General features: G+C 35.0%; 1 protein-coding gene across 1 annotated transcript in view; it reads right to left on the reverse strand.

Moving 5' to 3' along the window:
* The window catches only part of LOC113982944 (protein eyes shut homolog), a gene marked incomplete at its 3' end in the record, with an annotated part of 505,234 nt that overhangs the window by 262,870 nt on the left and 217,823 nt on the right, over positions 1-24,541 (reverse strand). Inside the window, exons 16-20 of the mRNA XM_039383315.1 lie at positions 17,926-18,048; positions 16,101-16,214; positions 14,864-14,977; positions 14,301-14,414; positions 5,963-5,974 (exon numbers count right to left, since the gene is read on the reverse strand). Of these exons, the coding sequence (XP_039239249.1) occupies positions 5,963-5,974; positions 14,301-14,414; positions 14,864-14,977; positions 16,101-16,214; positions 17,926-18,048 (477 nt within the window). The remainder of the gene's footprint in view (positions 1-5,962; positions 5,975-14,300; positions 14,415-14,863; positions 14,978-16,100; positions 16,215-17,925; positions 18,049-24,541) is intronic.

Consider the following 24,541-nt stretch of genomic DNA (forward strand, 5'->3'; position numbering starts at 1 on the left):
TTCATATTTATATCACAACAGCTTGACATGGGTGAAAACCCTGCTGATTTCTAAAGTGGAGTTCACACACACACACACAAATAACATATGACTCACAATCCTAAATGGAATGATCCGATGATCCAGTATCTCACTACTCGATTTTTTTACCTGGAGAGGTAGCTGCTGGCATTGCATCTACCTTCTGTGCCCTTCCTTTTCTCTTTACACACAGTCAAGAGTGCCCCATTTATCTGTTGTTCTGCCACACTTGCTTGAGTTCCTGTACATTGAAAAGAACTGTGCTTTGAGGAAACATTCCTTCAAGATAAATCAGTGGGCCCAAGAAAAATGTGCTTTCTCTTCAGTGTAATCTCTAATGGGAGCTTTCTATACAGATCTCAGAGTGAATGAAAACCAGATGACTGAAGTCCGGAATCATTATTCTGCTACTTGATTTTCTCATTTCTCTTAAGACTATGAACTCCATGATCTCACTGCCATTATTGCCAAAACTGTTTTTCACCTTTACATCCCAAATCTCCTCTTGCTTATTCACAAGCATAGAATACAGACAAATATCTCCCTCAGTTATTTCGCCCCACAATTGTTTAAAAAAACTTGTTAGCATGGTCAAAAAATCTCCTCAATTCTTTGTGTCTTTCCATGTTGTCTTTCCAGAAAAGTGAGTGTGGTAATATCCCAATGAAAATTAGGGCCTGAGTTCCTAAGTCTTTTCCTAGTTTCCTAAAGATGACTTCATAAACTTTTCTGGATCAAGCTGTCTGTAGTAGACATCCATCACAATATTCCTTTAAATGGTTCTCTTTCCATTCTGCCTGATCAACTTGAGCAGTGCATCGATGAAATCTTGTCTATAATGCTATTCAGATATTAACCCCCAGGATGCTTTTATTCCTAAGCAGCAATACTGGGGAAAACTCTGGCTGGGCTCCCACAGCCTTTGTCCCTACTGTCCGGGTCCACTAGTCACTTTTGATATGCTCTGGGTCTCTGTTGGCAGTGTCATTGGTGACTTCATGGACAAGCAGAAAAGGTAGTAGTCTGGGCATCAGCCAGGCTCTGGCAACCTCTTTCCCACATCCTGAATCCAGATCTCTGACACGCAAATAAACCTCCTTAGAGATCAGATCTGGTCAACAGATGGTTACCACTCTCCTTTACAGAAGTGTGTCTTATCTATTGTCAATAATTGCTTTATTTCAGTGGTACTGATGAGGGTGTGTGTGTCAGACTCAGACAACTTACATGACCTTCCAATTAAAATGCACTTTTCCCCACCTTTTGTCACAGCCCAATACTTCCTCCACAAGTGAATCTCTCATCCAAGTTGTCAGAAGGAATCATCTTCCAGCCTTCACTGTTGTAGAGTCTCCATCTCCACATGCCTGAGTGCATCCTCTACCTAGCCTGACCCTCTCCTCTGATCCTGCTCCTGTAGGTATCAGGTTTTTTTCCCTTCAGGGTCTCTCTTCCCTTCAGAAAAACATCCTCATCTTCCATTTTGTCATCACTGATACTGTGTAACCTTAGATAGCTTACGTAGTTCTTACTAGCCAGGTACTTCGCCTGGCAGCATGTCAACTAAACCAGGATGCATGTCTGACTGACAAGGAACTCACACACCTTCCTTCCATTCTGTTCTGCAAGCAAGGAACATGATTCAGCTCAGCAGAATGGTATGTATTACAGTGAAGTTTTAGTGATTTGATTTTTTATTGATTTGAAATTACACCAAAATTGTTTCCTGAAAAAAATAGTTTTTCCCCCATTTTAAGGAATTAGGGAAAACAACTTACTCATTTCATTCATTTTATTCTAACTATAATAAAGTGAAACAGCACAAAACAAAACAAAAAAACAAACCCTCAAATTAAAATTATCTTGACATTTATAAAAAATGGTAAATTAAAATATGACCATAATGTTGATGACCCGGGTTAATAATTCTGTTTATCCAATGAGGATAAACATGTGGTATAATGTTAATTGCTAACAATATAATATTTTTTCAGTACCCTCTTTCCAATATTATTCGTCACTCTTTAATTAGATATTCAATATCTTTTTCTTCCCACCCAGCTTTCATGCATATCATTGCATAAAAAATAATTTTTCTGCTACTGACGGAAATGGCAAAGGTTTCATTCTTATTCTAATTGGAAGATTGGTAAAACAAAAGATAATAAAATATTAAGACTGTCTCCATCCTACTCAGTCTCATTCCCTGAATCAATTAATTTTTAACTGTCAGTTTAGAGAATTAATAATTTAAAAGACCATTCCCTCACTTAGAGAACCACAATTGTTTATATATATTCTTATATATAAGTAATATACTATATTTTATGCTATTATTTCTGAAAATCATTCACTATTAAGTAATTGATTATTAATGTCAATCAATACAAGAAGCAAGAAAACAAGAAAAGAAAATTGGATGATTTAAAGTAGTTTTTTTTAGAAAATTCATATCCACATAAAGATTAAGGTTGGATAGTAGTAGGTGGTGGTTACATATTAGCAAAATGAGTGCACTTGCTGCGGTTGCTTTCTTATCAGCATTTTTTAAAAAAACTATAAAAGTATGATTAAAACATACATAAATCAAGTAGCGAACATGTTATAGGTTAAAAATTTCTTTATAAAAGTATCTTAATCAGAAAACAAAATTCACGTCTTCTGCCTTTTCTCTCTCTTCCAAATATTTCTTAGAGAATTTCTGTACAAACATTTTTGTACAAACATTTTACTGCAGCTGATTGATTCCAACACATCTATTTTTTACTAAACATAGGAAAGTTCTCACTTGATCTGGTAAGTTTTTGAAATAGTAAGTCTCTAATTGTTGACAGAAAGGAATGTTGTGCCAGGAAAATGGTTTATAAACTGTCTTCTCTCACTGACATATCAGAATTTTTAATTGGACATCACAGAGTAAAAAAATAATGGTCACTAAAGATAGTTAACTGATAAAAGATGGAGAGTAGGCCCAATGATCAAATATGAAAGAATCAAGGACAGAAATTCATTAATTAATTAATAAGTTCAGCACATCTTTCCAACTGTGCTTGTTCCCATTTGACAGATTTAACCTTTTTGCTTGTTTAATTCTTGGCTATATTTTTGTGATTACAATAACAGATTGTCTTTATTAAACAACTAAAGGCTTCTATATTAGAATTAACCTGAAAGAAAACCAAAAGTATATGTACAAATGGTTAAATTAAATAGTCAGTTGAAGGACAATTTCCTTTTCAGTTGCACAATATGTTGGATTAAGTAATATATGTCTTTATATATAAGCATATACCCATAGCATGCACTCATAGTATATAATATGCTTCTCTATTAGCATACTATATATCAAATAATGAATAATTTATTTGGAAAAGCCTTTTTTTTGGTTTTGTTTAGGAATCAGAAGCATATTGCATATTCAGAAATTACATTCTGCTGATATTAATGAGTTCTCTTTTCTACTGTGTTTGCTTATAATATTTCTAACGTAGAATCTTTAAATACCATAAGTTGAACACCAAAAATAGATTTTATTTTGCTGATAAAGACTCTCCTGTTAAGGTTATTGCTAAAAGTCAAAAGCCTAATTTATAAAAATTACATAGCAAATAAATTGCCCGAGATAAATTTTCATTTCTTTATGTGATACTATTGACATTTGTTTGTTTTATTTGCTCAGCATAAATGTGTACATGAAATGTTTTGATGTGCAGTACTGAATTCTCCAATAACCAGAAGTGGCATCTCTTCAACGTTGTTATTCTTTAGGAAAGTAATCTAATAAATAAAACATTTGCTACTAACATTTCAAGGAATTGAACCTGACAACAGTTTTCAAATTCAGCAGTATGGACTGCATCAATGACAAAACATATCTCTTTGCAAACTTCTGGCAATATAGTGAAAATATCTATGGCTAGTACCAGAACAACAAGTGTGTCATTTGGATGGCAACTTAAATTATAACCAGTAGGCTAGTAATGATGTTAAATATGCACTCATGGGAACAAAAAACTCTCAAGACAGAACAAGTGTTTTGATTGTCAAATGGTTTATGGGGGGTGCTTGGACAAGAGAGGAAGAACCAAGCAGACAGCAGCACCAACACTTCGGGGCCAAAGGAAGTAGCTGTGAGGTTATGTAGTGACTGTCACAGTCCCAGTTCTACTGTCTACTCTGACAGAAACTGCTACTCATCCGATCTTGGTATCTGATCTTTAGACACTAGCTAAGATCTGCATTTATTTATTTTATTTTATAGTACTAGGATACAGCTCCAGTAACTTTATGACACTGGTCACTGAATTTCAGTAGCCTTTCCTAAAGTCTATTTACCATTGTTATGAAACAGTGTATAACATACAAATGAAATTAGTAGCATTTTCTTCAAAGAAATGAGAAAATTACAACATCTTAAAACATGTCAGGAAGGAAAGAAGAAGGAGAAAATCTACAACACACTAATTTTATATGGCTTGCATGAATACACAAACATTTTAAAAAGTTCATGTTAATCCAGAGTTTTTTTATTTAAACTTTCATTGTTTAGCTCATATACTCAGGTTCAAAACACAGAGACAATTTTTTCAAAATTACCCAGAAATATTCCATATACGATTTAAAAGCCAATGACCAAAGTGAATCTTTCACAATAAGTATATTTTCTTAGATATTTCCTACGTTTTATTTCTTTCTATAATCAAATCCTAGAATTAGTTCAGTTGGTTGGAGCATGGTGCTAATAATGCCAATGATGCAGGTCTGATCCCTGAATGAGCCATTCACTTCAGAGTTGAACTCAATGATCCTTGTGGGCTCCTTTCCAACTCAGAATATTATGTGATTCTATGATCATAATGTCACTACAATAGCACTGTTTCAGACATTATCTTTCCAAGATGAACTAAGTAAATTAAATACCATACAATAAAAATAAAATTGTGTTTAGTTATGGGAGATAATCCAGTATATGAAGGCACTATAAGGCTAACTAACAACATCCCCCAACTACCCACACCAAAAAATAAAAATTAAAAAAAAAATCCCTGCCCTCAATCTATATGCAATTTACTGTTTTTCCCAAGATTCTTCTTCTGAAATTAGTGTATACAACAATTTTAATTCAAAAAATGTTTTGATCACTTCAGAGAAACGTGCTTTTGTTTTCATCAACTTTACACAGCTCAGTACCTCTCACTCCTTTTCACTAAGAAAAGGCTTTGATAGACTCACCATAAAATCCCAGGAACACTAATGAGCAAGAAGTTAGATGCCTAAAATTTGAGTTCCCTGCAGCTCTAAATATTAAATGTCTTAATGCTAAATATAAGATTATTAGGAGTTCAAAACTTTGAGGAGTTTAGATGTACCTCTAAACTTGCCATTATTTTACAAACTAGCTGCTTAGTTTGATCTGCTTTGTGGTATATGAAAAGAAAATACCTCCACAACTGAGATGATTAAATGCTAGTAAATGTACATTAAAAAAACAGAAGTACCATAGAAGTGGATTGGAAGAAAAAGAAAAAAAGCGAAGCATGCATATATTGATATTACTTGAAATTAAGCTGAGTATTATCATAACAGTTTAAAAACATTGCAAATGTTTTCTTACAGTTCAAATTTGTAGCAAATTCATTCTTTTTCTTGGAATGCAAATTCTACTTTCCATGAAAGGAATTACTTTATGATTCTCTATATAATCAGTGAAAAGGTATTTTCTGTGAAATCCATACTAATTGAAAATCATATGTTTGTTTTGTTTTCTAAGGGAAGGATGTTTGAAAAGCAATACTTAGCACTTTCCAAGTAAAAAACATTTTGTTAATTGTATATGGTAATGCAGAGCATGCAACAATGGTGAAGCAGAATATGAGGAAGACCCACACCACAAACTTTAAAATTAAAATCACACAGAGATACATATATTATTGCTCCATACCTGTATAAATTTCTGTAAAAACAGAGAAAATCAGAAGTTGAATATATTATTTAAGTACTTTTTTTCTTCAAAATATACAAGTTTATAATGATTAAACAATAAAGATATGTCTGTGTCCACATCTGTGAATTTCATATTTCAACACAAAAACACGTTTCACTCTTTCTCAGAAAACAAAAGAATTCTACTAAGGAAAACAATTAATGAAAATTTATTTCCTACTGAAATATACGGGTATGCTTTTCATTCTTTATCTTATCTAAATCAGCATTCAACTGAAATTAAGAGTATGTGTGGAAAATTTACGGAAAACTTTTATCAAACTCAATTTTTCCTTATGGCCTAGGACCTGTGTGTGTCATTTTGAGTTATAGTAATGGCTACCTTTAGTTCAGGTAGTCAAACCATTCTGTGTTTTGAGATTCCATTTTCATTTTCTTAAAATTGGACAGATATTATTTATAGCAGTTGATATCAAGATTATAATTGATCACTTTTGTTTGTGTACACCATAAATACGCCACTCTGTGGAAAAATAAAGCTACAAACATTTGTTTCCAAAGCCAAAAAAACCACTCTGAAATTTGGTAAACTTTTCTTTGAGCAACAGCAATGTCCTCATAATTTGTAAAGCAACCAGGGAAAAGGTAACCACGTTTTAAGTGTGAAAAACTGTGATTTGCACATGCTTTCTGGAAAGCTAAGGGACAGATTTTTATTTTTAATGAATATGTCTTGTATCATCTACATTACTTAAATTTGCTCTCTGTAACAGAGATCTTGTACACCATTCTCACAGAATAATGGATGAAATTCAAACCCCTTATCAGATATAGATGATTGGATTTACACATGCAGTATTCCCAGAGTAATCATGGCTGTAAAGGCTTAGAAATTCTTTCTTGTGCATCAAGATGTGTCCCAAGGTGGAAACTAAAAGCAGAGTTGAAACTACAGTATGTACCTCACTGAATTTATGTGGACAGAGTTAGCAAACAGGGCTTTTAGAGATGTCTTTGTGTTTTCAGTGCTGTTCTGGAAGGCCATGGGTCTCCTACAGATCTTGTCATATATGCCAGACCCTTGTGGATATCTAACATACCCAAGAGTTTCTCCATTGACACTAGAAATGACTAGGAAAAAGACTTGGTCTCTGAATTGTTAATTTTTTGGAGACAGAAGCAGCTGTCAATACAAAAAAAATAGAAATATTGGAGAAAATTGTTAAAGTCCTGCAGTGACTTCTTATGTGCACCAACAGCAAGTCCTGGCTCATACTGATTCCTGCTTAGGCATTGCATATCCTTCTTTATTGGTCCGAGGATATGCATTTTCTAGGTAATATGCCACAAATGTGGTCACTCTGCTTCTCTTCCCTCAAAAAGCTCCTACATGACGCAGAGTGCCCTTCATATATCAATGCATTTGGTTGCATTTTTCCCCTAAATAAAATTTTATTTGACTGTTCATTGTCAAGAGAGTGGAAAAAACAGATAAAACCCGATGTTGAACAGGATGTAGTATTTTATGGTGTAACACAGAGATATGCTACAAAGAGGCACAGGTCTTGTAAAACTGCCTTTTTGCATGGGTCTTGGCACAGGAAAGACTGAGGTTTGGTCTATGAGCACTGGAAAAGTAATAGCTCCATTATCTCTATTCTAGTTTTTTTGCCTTCATGAGCACTTACATTTCTTACTTATTATCTGTTTTGTAATTAGCTGTTCCCATAATAGAATGTCCTGTGCTGAAAACTCCATTATCATTCTTGTTTTTCAACAGACTTAAGCATTTTTTTTTCTGCTGAGTTGCCTTTCTTACTAGTTTACTTTCTTTTGCAACATGTTTAATGGTCAATTACCATTTTTGCTTTAATCTTAATTGGAACACATTTGGAGACATGTTTCATTAAGGCTGCCACAAATAAGTAGACATTTCCTCAGAACTGAATTTCAATTTTCCTCTACAATTGCATATATTTCATTAAAAAGGTCATACCTATTAGCAACACCCAGACCAAATACATACAGTGCCTTTTTTTAAACAAGTCATGTAATAATTTGGATCAAATGATAAAAGTCTTTGCTACATTTAGTAAAAACAAGTTACTAAACAGCTGAGGTTTTTTTCTTTTTTTTTAAGAAAAAAAATCATGTCAATTCTTACAGAATTATTACTTATTAAATACACAGTCTCTAACTGAAATGAGCGTTTTAGTGCTTTCTTTCTCCCTGAGCTTTCTTTGGGAATAGCAGAATACTGGCTCAGTCAATGGATCACAGATATTTTCTTAGTTAGTTTCATCTTTGCCTTAAATACTGGTGTAGAAAATGGGGAAAATTTGCAGTTCTGGTGTGATAGTGCAAGATCTGTTGTTAGCTATCAATAATAACAAAGGAGAATAAAGCAGCCTTATACGTTTTACTTTATCTTCTGTAAAAATGAGCTGGTCTAGGAATTGCAGTGGGATCATTCAACTTTTTACATGCTAAGAATGCTGAAAAGCAGCATGCATGGCACAGGGTCAAACTCACTTTGCTACACTCTCAGCAAGGACTGATGTCTAATAGTTGTGACTAACTTCATTGATGTGGCTGGGCGATACATAAAAATGCTGGCACTTCAAAGCTGTGAACAGTAAGGTTGCATTTATTACTATGGACCTGACTGTTAGAAGAATATTTGAATATGCCTCAAAACAACAAAACCACCGATATGAACAGCATGGATATAAATATAGATATTTACTAATTGCAGTGTTCTTGAATACATTTGAATTTTTAATGGAACAAGACACTATTTCCTGATAGAGCCATTGGAGTTTTCATTCTACCTTCCATGAAGCTTTAGGACCTCTAAATGAGATACAGCCTCACCGTATGTTTCTCACAAGTTCTGCTTTCTGCTGAAGCACTTAATATCAATTCTATAATAACTGAAATTTCATTATAGAAAGGCTCCAATTGTAGAATCAATATATTAATAGAAAAGTTATTATAATAACTCCACAGCTGAGATAGTGTAATGCAATCAAACTCATAACAGTAATAATATTAAAATCTTGATTTGTCCTGCAGCCAAATCAAGTTTATCTTCCTTCCTTCTCCCAGTTCCAATTGTCACTTTGTCAGTAGAGAATGTAACAGCTGATTCCTTCTCGGTTTCTGAACTTAACTTCAGAATGTCCACTGATAAAAAATGTTCTATATACATGACTATACTTGTTGTACCTCAGTTATGATAGAAAACAGGTGGAGGAGGGAGATATTTCTAAAAAGAGTAGAATATTTGCAGGTACTAATATATTACAACCTAGCAGATGCAACTATACCAGAAATATACTGAGGTTAAATCCTGTACGTAAAGAACATTACACTGCGGTATACGTAAGCAGTAGCAAGCATGGCAAGTTGCATTTCAGCTTTTGTGTGAAGTGTAATAATGGTTTGTACTATACAAGTTACTGGTAGAACACTAGTGAAAGCAGACAGAAACAGAGAATTGGACTTCTATAACTGGACTGTCATTTTTGATTAATTAGAACACGTTCACAAACACATACAGTGCTTCCAGCATAGGCAACTATTATAAATGGCAAAAGCATATTATACAAATCTGGATGCTATTTTTTTTTTCCATTTAACCTTAGTCACAGGCTCAGCGAGGCTCAGTAACTTCTAGGATTTCTGTCTGGGTTTACATAGGAATCTCATTTTGTAACCTGGTATAGATTTTCCTTCGTTAATCAAATCTTGAGCTTTTCCAAAACAAGGTCAAAAGAGTTATGGTGTAAAAGTATTTGGACTTTGAAGTTCATTTTTTATATCTTATCAGGACTACAGGTAAAACTCAGTGATTTTAGAAAACAGAAAATCAATTTGCTCCTCCACAGGACAAGGACTTTGGAGGAAATAGGATGAAAATACTTCAGTTATCATATTTAGTAATTAGAAAATTATTAGAAGTTGACAAGGATGTTATTTCATATCTGAATTATGCCTAGATGGACTGTTAGTACACTCAAGGTGTTCATCTAAACATTTGAGAAAAGTCAAAGGTAACAATTTCAGTGGCAAAAATTCCAACGAAATACTAAAATATATAGAAAGGCCAGTGATTTACACTAGTTGTGGGGAAATCTTCTCTCAGAGGAACGCTAATGGAGAAGAATATATTAATTTTGTCACCATGTTACACCAGCAGCATCAGAAGATATACTTCTCCAGTGCTCTCCATGCATTAACTTTACCATGGAAATTGGATTTTCTAAAAAAAGTTTTGTGCCCACAAGAAAAGTAAGTCCTCATTCAGATATCAGGCTTGAAGAGTTAATTTGCACAGCCTGGACTGTGGGCATATGAAGAAAAATATATAACACTGCCCAAGCAGCATTTTTCTTAAAAGCCTTGGATGTCTTCCAGTATTCTGTGGAAGCCAATGGAATGAGTTAAAACATTTTGTCGAAGTAGACAAATCTATGCTTTAAAAAAAACAACAAAACAAACCCACTGCACCTCCCAAGAAAAATACAAGAAAATATGAGTGCACAGAAATATTTTAATTAAATTTCTATGACTTTTCTTATTCATATAGGATTAATGTAACAGTTTGTGAAAATTTATTAAAATAAAAAAGTAAATATTCAGGATATCAAAAAGTTTGCGGCACAAGTAGTAGCTATACTTGCTCTCAATAGACTTGAAATGTGAAGAAAGTAAAAATTTTTTTCCTTTTTAAAAACAAGAGGAAATCAAGGGGAAGCAAAAACAAAATGGAAAAATCAAAACTTCCTGGTCATAATCATCCACAGTCTCCTTGTCAAAATGAACAAATGAGAATAGTCAAGAAAATAAAGAAGAAAACGAGATAAACATATAGAAACCAGTTTCTACACATAGAATCAATTTCTAGCTCAGTCTGACAGGCTACCTTTCGTAAGAACGCACCTGAATGTCCACATCATGCTCTGTATTCCATATTTCTCCATTCAGTATATTAGAGGTCTGTTCTACACTTCCTGATCAACTGGTAAATGTTCCTAATATATTAGATGTTCCTAGTAGTAAAGCATGCCCTTCAAGTCAGATTTTGTGATTAGAGAATCAAATCTTTGCAATATATTATGGAAATACAACTTCAGATTGTTTTCAAGTAAATGACAGCATTCATAATAGAGCATTTATGGTTTTCCACTGAGAATATTGCAAGCAAGAAAATCTGTGAAAATACTTAAAAGTACAATAGGTGTTCCTACATAACTTCTACCACTAACATCATATATGTACTTTCTTAACAAAGTAATTCTGTGATCTGTAATTAGTGCACACAAAGCTATTCATTACAGTAACCTGAATGTATTCACACAGTTAAAAAACATAGTTTAACTAACCATTATATTGGCTTACTGTGAATCTCTTAAAGACTACATTTACAGCAGTTTAATACTAAATAAACAGATGGTGTGAGACTGAGGTAGAGTTTTCATATGACACTAAATCTTCTTTTATTTATACCAACAAAAATCTAGGCAACATCAGTATAAGAATTTGATCTTGGAAGGTGTTGAGTAGAGCTATAAACCAGTGAACAGTCTCAGACATGCTATACCAAGAATATTATCATAGAATAGAATATAATATAGAATAATTTAGGTTGGAAAAGACATCCAAGATCATTGAGTCCAACCTTTGAACAATCACCAGCTTGTCAACTAAACCATAGTACTAAGTACCATGTCCAGTCATTTCATCAACACCTCCAGGGAGGGTAACTCCACTGCTTCCCTGGACAGCCCATTCCAATGCTTAAACACCCTTTCAGTGAAGAAATTCTTCCTGATGTCCAACATGAACCTCCCCTGGCACAGCTTGAGGCCATTTCCTCTTGTCCTGTCACTAGTTACCTGGGAGAAGAGGCTGACCCCCACCTTGCTACAACCACCTTTCAGGTAGTTGTAGAGAGTGATAAGGTCTTCTCTGAACCTCCTCTTGTCCAGGCTAAAAAATCCCAATTCCCTCAGTCGCTCTTCATATCACTTACTCTCCATAACCTTCCCCAGCTCCATTGCCTTTCTCTTGACACGCTTCAGCACCTCAATGTTTTTCTTGTAGTGAGGGGCCTAGAACTGGACACAGTACTCAAGATGTGACCTCATTAATGCTGAGTACAGCGGGACAGTCCTGCTGACCACACTATTTCATACAGGCCAGGATGCCATTGGCCTTCTTGGCCACTTGAACACACTGGTGGCTCATGTTCAGCTGGCTGTTGAACAGAGCCCCCAGGTCCATCTCTGCCAGGCAGCTTCCCAGCCCCTCTGCCCCCAGATTGTAGCACTGCCTGGGGTTGTTGTGACCCAAGTGCAGGACCCAGCACTTGGCCTTATTGAACCACATACCATTAGCCTTGGCCCATTGATCCACTGCATCCAGATCCCTCTGAAGAGCCTTCCTACCTTTCACCCACCTTGGTGTCGTCTGCAAACTGACTGAGGGTGCCCTCGATCCCCTCATCCAGATCATCAATAAAGATATTAAACAGGACTGACCCCAACACTGAGCCCTGGGGAACTGCACTAGTGACCAGCCACCAGCTGGATGTGGCTCCATTCACCACCACTCTCTGGACCTGACCATCCAACCAGTTCTTAATCCTCCCGAGCCATGGGTTGAGAGCTTTTCCAGGAGAATGCCATGGGAGATAATATAAAAGGCTTTACTGAAGTCCAGGTAGACAGTTCCGATCCACAGCCTTTCCCTCATCCACTGGGTGGGTTAGCTGGTCATAAAAGGAGACCAGGTCGGTCAAGCAGGACTTCCCTTTTCTAAACCCATGCTGACTGGGCCTGATCCCCTGGTTGCTCTGCATGTGCCACATGATGGTACTCAAGATGATCTCTTCCAAAACCTCATCAGGCATCAAAGTCAGGCTGACAGGTCTGTAGTTCCCTGAATCCTCCTTCCAACCCTTCTTGTAGATGGTTGTCCCACTGGCAAACCTCCAGTTTTCTGTCACCTTCCCATTTAGCCAGAACTGATGATAAATGATGGCAAGTTGCTTGGTGAGCTCTTCTGCCAGCTCCCGAGTATCCTCGAGTGGATCCCATCTGGCCCCATAGATTTGTGAGTGTCTAAGTGGCACAGCAGGTTATTAACTACTTTCTCCTGTTATGTTCTCAGAGGATCTCAGTTACATTTTATGAATCTTGCCAGCAGGGTTTAACATTTCCATTGAGAGTATGAGACACTGCTAGCTTCTTGAAGGTTGGCTACAGAAATCTTGACTTCTTAAATTTTTAATTATTTACTTAAATATCTAAACGAATAACAAGTCTTCTGGAAATATGACTTCTTTTGTAACAAGTACTTCAGAGACCAGTATTTCTAACCATGTACTGAAAACAATTTCACATCTTCCTGCACAGAGGCAATTCTGGTCCTGCAGTAGTCATTTACTTGTTATTGTACTAGATTTTATTCAGTAGAACATAAATTAAAACTAATAAAAATGACAAACTAAATTTTGGCCATTAATTAAAATAATAAGAACAAACACGAGTGTTTGTTCACGAGTTCACGAATAAAAAATTTTTTTCAAGCATCTTACCTAAAAGGGAGAAGTTCTCTTGTTTCAATGTATCAAGAAAATTGCCTTTTAATGATTTTTCTGGAATCCTAAGTATGTTTCATTATATTGAACTGCTAAGGAAAAATGTGTTTCTATTTAATTTATAAATCAATAGGTGCTTTTAATTGACATTATCACTTGAACTAGATTTGCTCAAGAACATAACACACTTTATTTTAAATTATTTTAGCAGTGAGTATTTAAAATTTAATACCAAAATTTCTATGAAAAAGATGACAATAAACCTTGTAATTTAAATATATTGCCTTTAAAATCATCAAAAGAAATAATCACGCGGAGTTTCTGGATTCCAAGGGAGCTATAAATTACTTTCTAATAATGAAAAAGTAATTCAGAAAATGCCATGACCAATAAAATTAGAGAGAAAACTGTAGAGAAGAAACCAATCTTTGTGATGACAGTTTAATGGACATGTAGCTCTCATTTTGTAAGCAATCTTGTTCTGTTAATAAAGTGATTTTAAATTATCAATTTTTATTAATAAATAAACACACCTAGTAGATATATAAACAATGTTTCTTCACCTTACTTGCAACATAAGGTATATTTGGCTGGTTACCTTAAAAGCTTTGCTTGAGAAAATAAAGGACTAATAATGCTGTAGTAAGAGTGAAATGAGTTCAGACAATTGATAGAAATATTTTCTAAAGTTAATTATGTTTGCTTTCCCCTCTCCCTTGGTGTTCATTACCTTTAAACGGAGCCACACATTGGCAGAAATAATTACCAGGTTGGTCAATGCAGGTGGCTCCATTCTTGCACGGAAAAGAAGCACACTCATCTATATCTGTTTCACATCTTGCACCTTTGAAAAGATGAAAGATTTGAACACTTACTAAGACAATCAGGTGCCAATTCCAATTTATTTGTACCACAAAAATCTCAAGCAACTTGTGAAGAGAAGCTAACATACATCAGCCAAATAAAGAGCCACACTACTAATATCAGCATCCATTTAGCTTTTATCACCACAAATACATGACAACTTATTTCTGAGTTGCTAAATGGTAACTAATCTTCCCTGTTTGTGTAAGCTTTGAAGGGCTTTTTAAATGTGGACTAATTTATCTTGTGCTGTATAGTTTATAGATGCAGTCAGAGTTCCAGTTTATTGGAATGGAAATGAAACATTACACCAGGGTAGATAAAGAGAAATGAGAATAATACACAAGCAAATTAGTCAATAATGTCTTAATGGATGCTTTGTGGACTACCTCGCTGTGGAAAACAAGGTTCACCATGAAAACAACTCACCAGTAAAGCCAGGTAGACAGATGCATTCATAGCCACCGATAAGGTCTGCACATGATGCATTATGAAAACATGGAGAAGAGTGGCATTCATTTATATTTGCTTCACAAGTTGTACCTGTACATATACAATTAGGAAAAGGGGAGAGAAGTTACTCCATAGCACATTTAGTTAAAAAACAAACATTAACTGAATATAGTCACATACTAGAATGTATTTTACATCCTTTTTATATTCATATTCAGGAATCTATAACAGACGTTCATCTTCTAAATGTTTAAGTTGTTCACTAATTTTTCAAAAATATTAAAAGTACAGTCATCAAATAGATTCCTAAGGCTTAAAGACAATTTTCCTATTATATGAATATAGAAGAACAGAAAACAAATTACACTGAATATAATATCCTGCACTACAGTGACATGAGAGGAAATATTTCTTGTGTTTATGATAAGGCAACAGAGGTACTCCCAGAAAATTGAAAAAGAAGACAATTTATTCCAATTTAGACTATAGTTAAAACCCCCACATAACTACTCAAGTGTAAAAATACTTTATTGCTAATATTTCTCAGTGAACTTAATTTTTTATCATTTGAAGAATAAGTGAAAAATTACATCAATTGCAAGGTTTGGGAGCTAAAGGAATTTTAAGAAACAAAAATGTGATAATTTATCTGAATATAACTAGCAGTAGAAATGTAATGTTTTGCACTATGACATTTGAATTATGCATGATTAAAAATCCATGTTTAAAAAATGGTGCTCTAAAATGAAAATGGATACACTTTAAATTCTTGATCTGAGCTTAAAGCAAATAATAGCTGCAGATATTATTGGATCTACTTCTCAAAGTGATTAAATTTTTCATATGAACTGTACAAATATGCCAAAACCAAAACTTTTACCACACATTGTATTTTTCCTCAATTCTATTGTATTAAAGCTGCCAAATGTTTAAAATCTTGCAGAAAAGAGTATCCACTATTTGCAAAATTTCACAGAACCCCACAAATCTGTTTTCAACAGGCAGGCCACCAGTCAGCAGCAAACACTCAGATCCAGGCTATAATGAAAACAAAATAGATAATTTGGTCAAGATGCAGTTTCCCTAACTGACATGTTTATAACTTCAGATGATAACCATATAAGTATATATGCATCTTGTCCAATATGTTAAAAAATTAGTGTAAAACTCAAAGTAGATTTACTAAGTTATAGTTCTGTGGATTTTTTAATACCTTCAAATCCATCCTGACAGATGCAACTGAAGGCATTCAGATGATCAACACAAGTAGCTCCATTGTGACAAGGGCCACTAAGACACTCATCCACTTCAATCTCGCAGTTATGACCTGGAAACAAGTGAAGGTTTCACTTCAGTAGGAACACACCACTTGTGAGTCACCAGAGCAAGCAGCAACAACAAAATGAAATAACTGAGGTTAGAGAATTTTTACCAATGAGCCATAAAACGTCTTTGGGGAATTCATTTCTTGGTGATTAAAGGCAAAAATAGAGTGTTGAACATAATGTTCAACAAAGATTGGATGAGAATTCTATAGATTAATTTATAGACGTAGTCAAAAATTCTCATATTTTCATATTTTAAGGGCAATAAAGCCTTGAGTTTTTCTAAAACATCACAAAAGTGTAAGTATGGTATCGAAGTCAAAATATTAAAATATCAATGTTTTCTCTAATATTATTTTTTAATTGATTTATTAATTTGTTATTAAGATCTCTATAGGAAATATTGGGAAAGATTTTCATTATGGACACATTTTCATTTTTTTAAAATTAATAATTAGCAAGTTAGGTACTGACACGTATTTCTAAATATATGAAGGAAAAAATATAGATGCTGATTTCTAGTTGTGAATGTTGTATCTAATTTTTTTTTCTGGTCTTTGAGGTAGAAAAAAGCTGAGAAAGTATTTGCTTTTTGCATATGAATTATCCAAACAGCTAATAATGGTATCAAATTTATTATTACTTATGCCTAAAAGACAGGTAGAAACCTCCTGACTGCTTCAGAGGGGCTTTCAAGTTTTTGTTTGGCCATAGAAAAAGTACACAATAAAAATACCAATCCACTGTTATTTAGATGCCGTATAAGAATTTAAATGAACATTTCAATAAAATAAGACCTCACAAAGAATTATCACAATACAATTTTATTTTATGTATAATGATAATAATAAACCAACCATAGAAACAGGCTATAGCATTTCATTACATTAAAGACATAAATATTACAACTATTAAATTACAGATTATTTCACCTAAATGGATACCTACAACAGGATGTGGAGCAAAAAGTTAAGAGGTATGAAGTCTACTCAGGATCTGAATTCCTCTGGTTGTCTCTGTCCTCCTTAACTATTGAGAGAGAGTGTAGTGTCATCTTACTATTGTTTTAAGAGCCCTGTCCAAGTCCCTGGAGTTAGACAGGATGCCTCTGGGTTGCAGGGCTGATCTGCCACTCAGGGAATTCCTACTGCCCTTGATTATTTCGTCATATAGCTGATGAAAAATATATGTCTCTGTATCTAGAAAGATTTTTTTTTTTTTACACTGTAATCTGGAATTACCATGACAGTATGCTGACATAGCCAAACTAATTTTAATCTAGTGAAATTAATGACAATGACATGCAGTGTATATTCAAAAATGAGTAGTTAAACCTGCTCAGGATCTTGGATGTACATAGGGCAGCTGACGCCCTTGTTACTGCAGACTTTTTATTACAGAGAGTACGAAGAAGATAAATTAAGGCCAACTTGCATATGGCTGTGAGTTCAAATCACATCAACGCAAGACAGACACCATATCTAAAATAGTATAAATAATTACTGGAGTGGAAATAGTCCCTTGTAGTCAGTATTTTTTACAGCTGAATACTCTTACACAGACAAGTACTTTTGTGTGTCAGGAAATAAAAATTTTTTCTGCCTGAATCAGAGGCACACTGTTAAATCATATCTATTGCTACTTTTGAATAACCATCTTTTCTCCGCTTTAGGACTAACTTAAACGTGTTAAACAACACCACTTTGAACCCACCTATAAAGCCAGGTGCACAGAAACAAAGATAGCCATCCAATGTCTCTTTACAGATGCTGGAGGCTCCACATGGCTGTGATAGGCAGGCAGCAACATCTGCTTCACAGAATTGACCAGTAAAACCTGATGAAAAATAGAGTAACAGACAACATAAGAAATTTACTATCACATTTAGTCCTGAAAAACAGACAAGTGATAAACCAATTTACTATGTAATTTTCTGCTCTTATGTTTCAAAATTGTATTTAGTATAGGGTAAAATATTCTAGTCTCTTCGAGAGTTTCAGTTTCATATACAAAGCAATTCTAAATGGAACAAAGTCGTAATGATAATGATAAAGTCAATGGTAAAGCAGTACTTGCAATAATTATAAAATACATTCAAGACACAATGACTCTTCATGAGAATTAGATAGAATGTCAAATTCTTCAAGTGGTTTTACACAAAATTCCTATTTTTATTGATACATCAGTGAGCACATTGTTGATAAAAGTCTTCCCAGTTTTAGTATGGTGTTCTGTCACCACACTAAGAAAACATCCTATGTTTCTAAATGAGTAAAAAAAATAAATTGCCCCAATACATTCTATTATAAAGCAGGTATTACAAGAACAGACATGTTTGGCAGCATATTGGTATTGATTTTTTGAACCAGCTAACTTGTAGTTAATAAGAAACTTAATCTTGTGAAAATTAAGCATCTGTGTTTCCTATTGAGGGGTATGTGTGCACAACATTTAAAAAATAAATTTCACTTTAGGTATATTGGCCATGATATAGTTTCTGAAGCCATCATCCAGTAAGAAAAATCATAATTTTCATTGATAACAACTCCTTTATTTTTGAATACACACAATAAAAAATTGCAAGTATATATTCGTTTCACTGAAAAAAAAATTCAAACAAAATAAAAGTAATTAATTGATATAAAACAATTGAAAAATCAATCCATGTCTGTGGCACTAGTATCCAATTTCTGAATATAACTGTGAAGTTTCAAATTTTAGACACTTTTTTTGTTACTTTGGTCATAAACCTTCAGTGACTTAAAGTATAAGAAGTATAATTTTCTGGTCTCCTACTGACTGAGTACTTAAAAATTTTCTAAGTATCTTTTGTACAACAAATATCAAAATAGACTGGACCAATTTATTATAATTTAACAAGTGCAGCATGGAAAGCCTCTAAAGATTTAAACCAGAGATTTGGTTCAGTGAGCTAAGCATCGTTAATTGCAATGTCTTACAAGCCAAGTCTGGTTGAAGATCTGAACTTCACATTTAATTTTTAAAAATATTTATAAAGTAATACCATGCTTCAGTAGTACAGGTATTGCCAGAACAGATTTTAGCATGCCATCAAGTTGCCCCATACCTGACTTTGTATTCGTCAATATTTTCGACAAAAAGGAGAAAAAGGAAGAGTCTTTGGTCAAAGATGTTCCAAAAAATCTGTATTCCTACAGTATAATGTGATAGCTTTAAAAACCAAACACAACCTTGTTTTAACAGCATTTATTAAGTACAGATTCAGAGTAAAAAAATATTACAAAATTTTCAAAGTTCGGTCCTGCTTGGACCTAGCATAGCATAGTCTTCAAATTAAGGAAATGTAAACTGTGCCGTTAGGGCATGACTGAAGAGCTCCTTATCTGGAAGATTTTTTAATTTTTGAACATCTTGTTACAAGAGGTAAGAGAGAAACTTCTGACCATCAGGGTAGATTGCCGGAACATGCTGCACTTTAGAAATTCTGGCTTGTAGAACAACCCTTTGAGGCATAAATACAAGACAATGCATATTAAAAATGCCATACACATGCAGTCACTTTGGTTTCTAAATCAGAAGATGCAGAAAGGTGTCTTCAAGCTGTTTCAATTCCACCCTGAACACCAGCTGTGCAACATTCTCACACAGTTGAAGTTTTCCTTCCTGTTGACTGCTATTAAAAATTTAAGTTTCTCTCATTTTTGCCTTTGCAAATAGCTGTTAACATCTGCTTACTGAAGTACTACATAAAACTAATATAAAAAATTATGATAAAGTAGTAAAATGGAAACATTGATCAATGATGGTTATAGCTATACATAGATAGATATATGTATAGCTGTTACATGTGATTATGTGACTATCATCTAAGTAGAGATAATGAATATAGGAAAGCTAACACGTTTTTTTCTTTGACAAAATAAAAATGAATATTCATAATAATTTTACAGACTTGAAATAAAGTTCTTAATCTATGTATGTTTTTATTTCTGTGCCTTGAATTAATTATCAAAGTATTGCAACTCGTACAAATATACCTGAAGTTATTATATTAAGTTGAAGAACAAAGGGTGGTGGGTTCATGGCTCAGTTTTGATATTTAACATCTGGTTTTGAGTAAAGTTTCTCATCAAAACAGATTCAGAAGCAGAACTTAAGAATACACTATTTCTTATAAAAAGAAATTATTTTTCTGCTACAGATAACCATTTACTTCATAAATTTAGATAATGGAAATTTAGCAACAGTTTAATATTTTAATTTTTTTCCAGAAATGCCCCATTTACAGTCTTGAGACATTTCTTTCTGACAAATCCAAATGACTCCTGACAAAGGTGGTTTCTACTAGTCAGACTATGACACAAGCTCTCTAGGGAGATCATTGCATTGTGATCCATTCTGACATAGTCCAGCCACACAGTGATTCATGGCAATTTCACTACATGGTTCCTTATATTCTAGATGTCAGGTACATCTGAAGCTATTAACTGAAACTTCACATTAAGGGTTATTGTCAGAGGCAGCAGGATTTGATATGCATTCATTTACTGTTATTGAACAAATACTACTTCTGGGAAAAAAGTTATATAGTTCCTGTTAAAATTACATCTAGGAAAAGCTTAAACAGACTGAAAGAAAGAAATGACAGAATTTAATTCATTATCATTAAGATTCATGCATACTAACGGGTTACTAATCTCTCCTTTTTTATACTGGGTGTGACAATAATTACATACAAGCCATTTTATTAATTTAGCTTTTGGAATAGACTGATTACTACTGTTTTTGTTATTCAGCACCTATAAGAATGAAATCCTACTTTTCCTTGGGTCCTCTAGAATTTCAAGCATAAAAATTGTTCTTATTGCAAAAATTTTACAGAATATAAAAATTTTAAAAAATGTGCCACCATTAACGGCATAAAAAAAAAAAATCATCACCTTTGCATGTGTATTGGGTTTGCATGGCCAGGTTTTGGTAGCTGGGGAGCTACAGAAGTGGCTTCTATCAGAAGCTGCTCGAAGCTTCCCCCACATCCAACAGAGCCAATGCCAGCCAGCTCCAGGACAGACCCCTTGCTGGGCAATGCCAAGCCAATCAGAGGTGGCCTCTGTGATAATATTTAAGAGGAAGAAAAGTTACCAGGTGTAATGGTGCTCAGAGGAGTGAGAATATATGAGGAGAACAGTTTTGCTGACCACAAGGTCAGTGAAGAAGGGGGAGGAGGTGCTCCAGGCACCGCAGCTGAGGTTCCCCTGCAGTGAGTTACATGTTGTTCTGTGGTAGTTTCATTGAGACAGTGTTCCCTATGTTTCCTTATAAAAATGCTAATGAACTCAAGATATACATAACCTACTTCTTCCTTATCCCAAACGTTTATTACAACCTAACAACAGAAATTACAATGGTTTCACACATTTTACTCTTGAGAAATTTGTGTTATCTAGTGACCATTACATTTTTGTTAGCTTCAGAGGCTTGCAAATAGTTCATCTTCACAATTTCTCTAGTATTCTTTCAAGAATTCATGTAAGTCCTGACAGTTCTATACTTCATCTCTGCTCTCTTCTACCTTTCTTTTATTTGACCTATCCATAAGTCAACAGCTCTGAATTGCTCTGAGTCATTTCTAAATACATCTGAAGCTGTGTATGTGAAAATATGAAATAAACATATGAAAAGTATGCATTTTCATCTAAGCATTCCAGATTCTTCTGTGATTGGTAAAATTTTGAAGATTATTCTGGGACCTATTGAAAAACACCTGAAAGATAACACAGCCAGCATGGCTTATGAGGAGAAAGTCCTGCTTGTCAAACCTGATTTCCTATGATGACAATGTAACACATCTAGTTGATCAAGGGAAGCGAACTGATTTAGTCTTTTTGGATTTCAGTAAAGCTTTTGATACTGCCTCTCACAGGATCCTTCTGGACAAAATGTCCAGCAAACAGCTGGATAAACAAATCATGTGGTGGGTGAGCAACTGGCTTGGGCACAAAGAGTTATAGTGAATGGGGTAACATCAGACTGGTGACCTGTCACTAGTGGGGTTCCACAGGGCTCCATCTTAGGCCCTCTGCTCTTCAACGTCTTCATAAATTAATTGGATGTAGGATCAAAAGAATACTAAATTTGCGGATGATACAAAATTGGGAGGAGCTGTTCACTCCCTCATGGGAAGGGAAACCCTGCAGAGGGACGTCGACAAATTCGAGGACTGGGCAATCACCAACCATATGAAATTCAACAAGGAAAAGTGACAGATTCTGCACCTGGGATGGAACAACTGGATGTTTTTACAGACCAGGGAATGAGATGCTGGAAAGCAGTGCGACGGAAAGCGACCTAGAGGTCCTGATCAATGGCAAGTTGAATATGAGTCACCAATGCCCTGGCAGCCACGAGGGCCAACCATGTCCTAGAGGGCATCAGGCAAAGCATCGCCAGCTGGTTGGGGGTGGGGATTGTCCCACTCTGCTCTGCACTGGTGCAGTCTCACCTTGAGAACTGTGTTCCGTTTTGGGTGTCACAATATAACAAGGATATAAAACTATTAGAAAGTGTCCAAGGGATATCTACAAAGATGGTGAAGGGCCTTGAGGGGAAGCCATATGAAGAGCAGCTGAGGTCACTTGGTCTGTTCAGCCTGGAGAAGAGGAGACTGAGGGGAGACCTCATTACAGTCTACAGCTTCCTCATGAAGGGAAGTAGAAGGTCAGGCACTGATCTCCTCTCCGGTGACCAATGACAGGACCCAAGGGAATGACATGAAACTCTATTAGGGCAGGTTTAGGTTAGATACTAGGAAAAGGTTCTTCACCCAGAGGGTGGTTGGGTAATAGAACAGGCTCCTCAGGGAAGTGTTCACAGCACCAAACCTGACTGGGTTCAAGAAGCATTTGGACAGTGCTTGAAGACACACAGAGGGATTCTTGGATTTGTCCTGTGAAGGGCCAGGAGTTGGACTTCTATGATCATTGTGGGTCCCTTCCAATCAGGGATATCGTAGTGGTGCTGGAGCTGCAGATCACATCATATTGGCACACAATCTTGTATTCTGTGCATCTTGAGATGAACATTGGTGGTCTCTAGTAATCATTTGGGAAGATGCCCCCTTCTCAGTTTCGAGCAGAGACTCCCGAAGAAGCCCCATGTGGGTGCAGTAACAAGTATTACATAAGGCTGAGCAAGTTAAATGACTATGCATTAAGTAGGCAGTAACTGTGCATTAGATAGGTGGGCTTATGCATACTTTAGCGTATAAATTCTTTTGCTTTTTACCCCCCGGTGTGCTTGATTTGCAGAAAACATCCAACTTGCACCCTGCACAGAATAAGAAACGTATTTTTTCTAAACCTGACTTTTTTGTCCCTGTTTAGAGAGGTCCCAAAATTTGGCAATACTATGATTCTATGATTATTCTTTTATTACTTGGTCAGATCTTTCTTATAGACAGGGAAATATCAACTTTTTTTGCTTCAGGTCATACAGAAAGAATGTTGAAAACTTCTTGGCATTGTATGTCAACCATTTTCTATCTTTGTTAGGAAGTTGATTGATACTTTCAGTTTTTTCTTCTAGAAACTTCTTTTAAAAGAAGTGACTGACCTTTCTGTAATTTTCTTTCTCTTCATTCTTCCCCTGTCTAGAATTTCTGACAGTGACAGCCAATACATGCAGCATTTCTCTTTTAGCTACTTGACTTCAATGACCATTTCTACTGGTTTGGACAAGCTGGACCTTAAGCCATACAATTCAATGAGAAGATGTAGGAGGATTATTGGCTCTACAGTGTTTTTCTTTCAAAAAAAACCCCTTAAACATAGGCAAAAGGCCACAACAGCCAAATATATCTTCCAGTACTGTAAGAACAGTTTTGTCAGTTCCACTAAAAGATGGATTAGAACTAGAAAAAAAGGATTAAGGAAAAACAGAGGCATACTCTATACATCTTACAGAAACACACCAGAAGACTTACAGCTATTACAGTAGAAGTCTGATTACTGTACCACAGGAGGCAGCTTCAGAATCTCTATTATTTACACAAAGGAGACACAGAATAACTTTTTATTCTGACTGTACTTACTGGCTTAGAATGTGTCAGACTATTTTACCATTTTGTGGTATGATGCATTAGAACAGGACCTAATGCTGTTTTACAACCGCATAATAATGTAGATGCAAAAGTAAAAAAAAAAAAATCAAAACCAACAAAACCCTCATGAAATAATAGTGGTTTTCATTCTACCATGACGATGCAAAGTGGTCAATGTTTGTTGCTTCTTTTGGGATGATGTCAAGATCTACTGAGAAGGTGATAGGTATCATAGAACATTACTTCCTG

This window comes from Pipra filicauda, unplaced genomic scaffold (assembly GCF_003945595.2).
Source record: "Pipra filicauda isolate LSUMZ 115617 unplaced genomic scaffold, ASM394559v2 scaffold303_size993520_pilon, whole genome shotgun sequence".
NCBI classification, from domain to species: Eukaryota; Metazoa; Chordata; class Aves; order Passeriformes; family Pipridae; genus Pipra; species Pipra filicauda.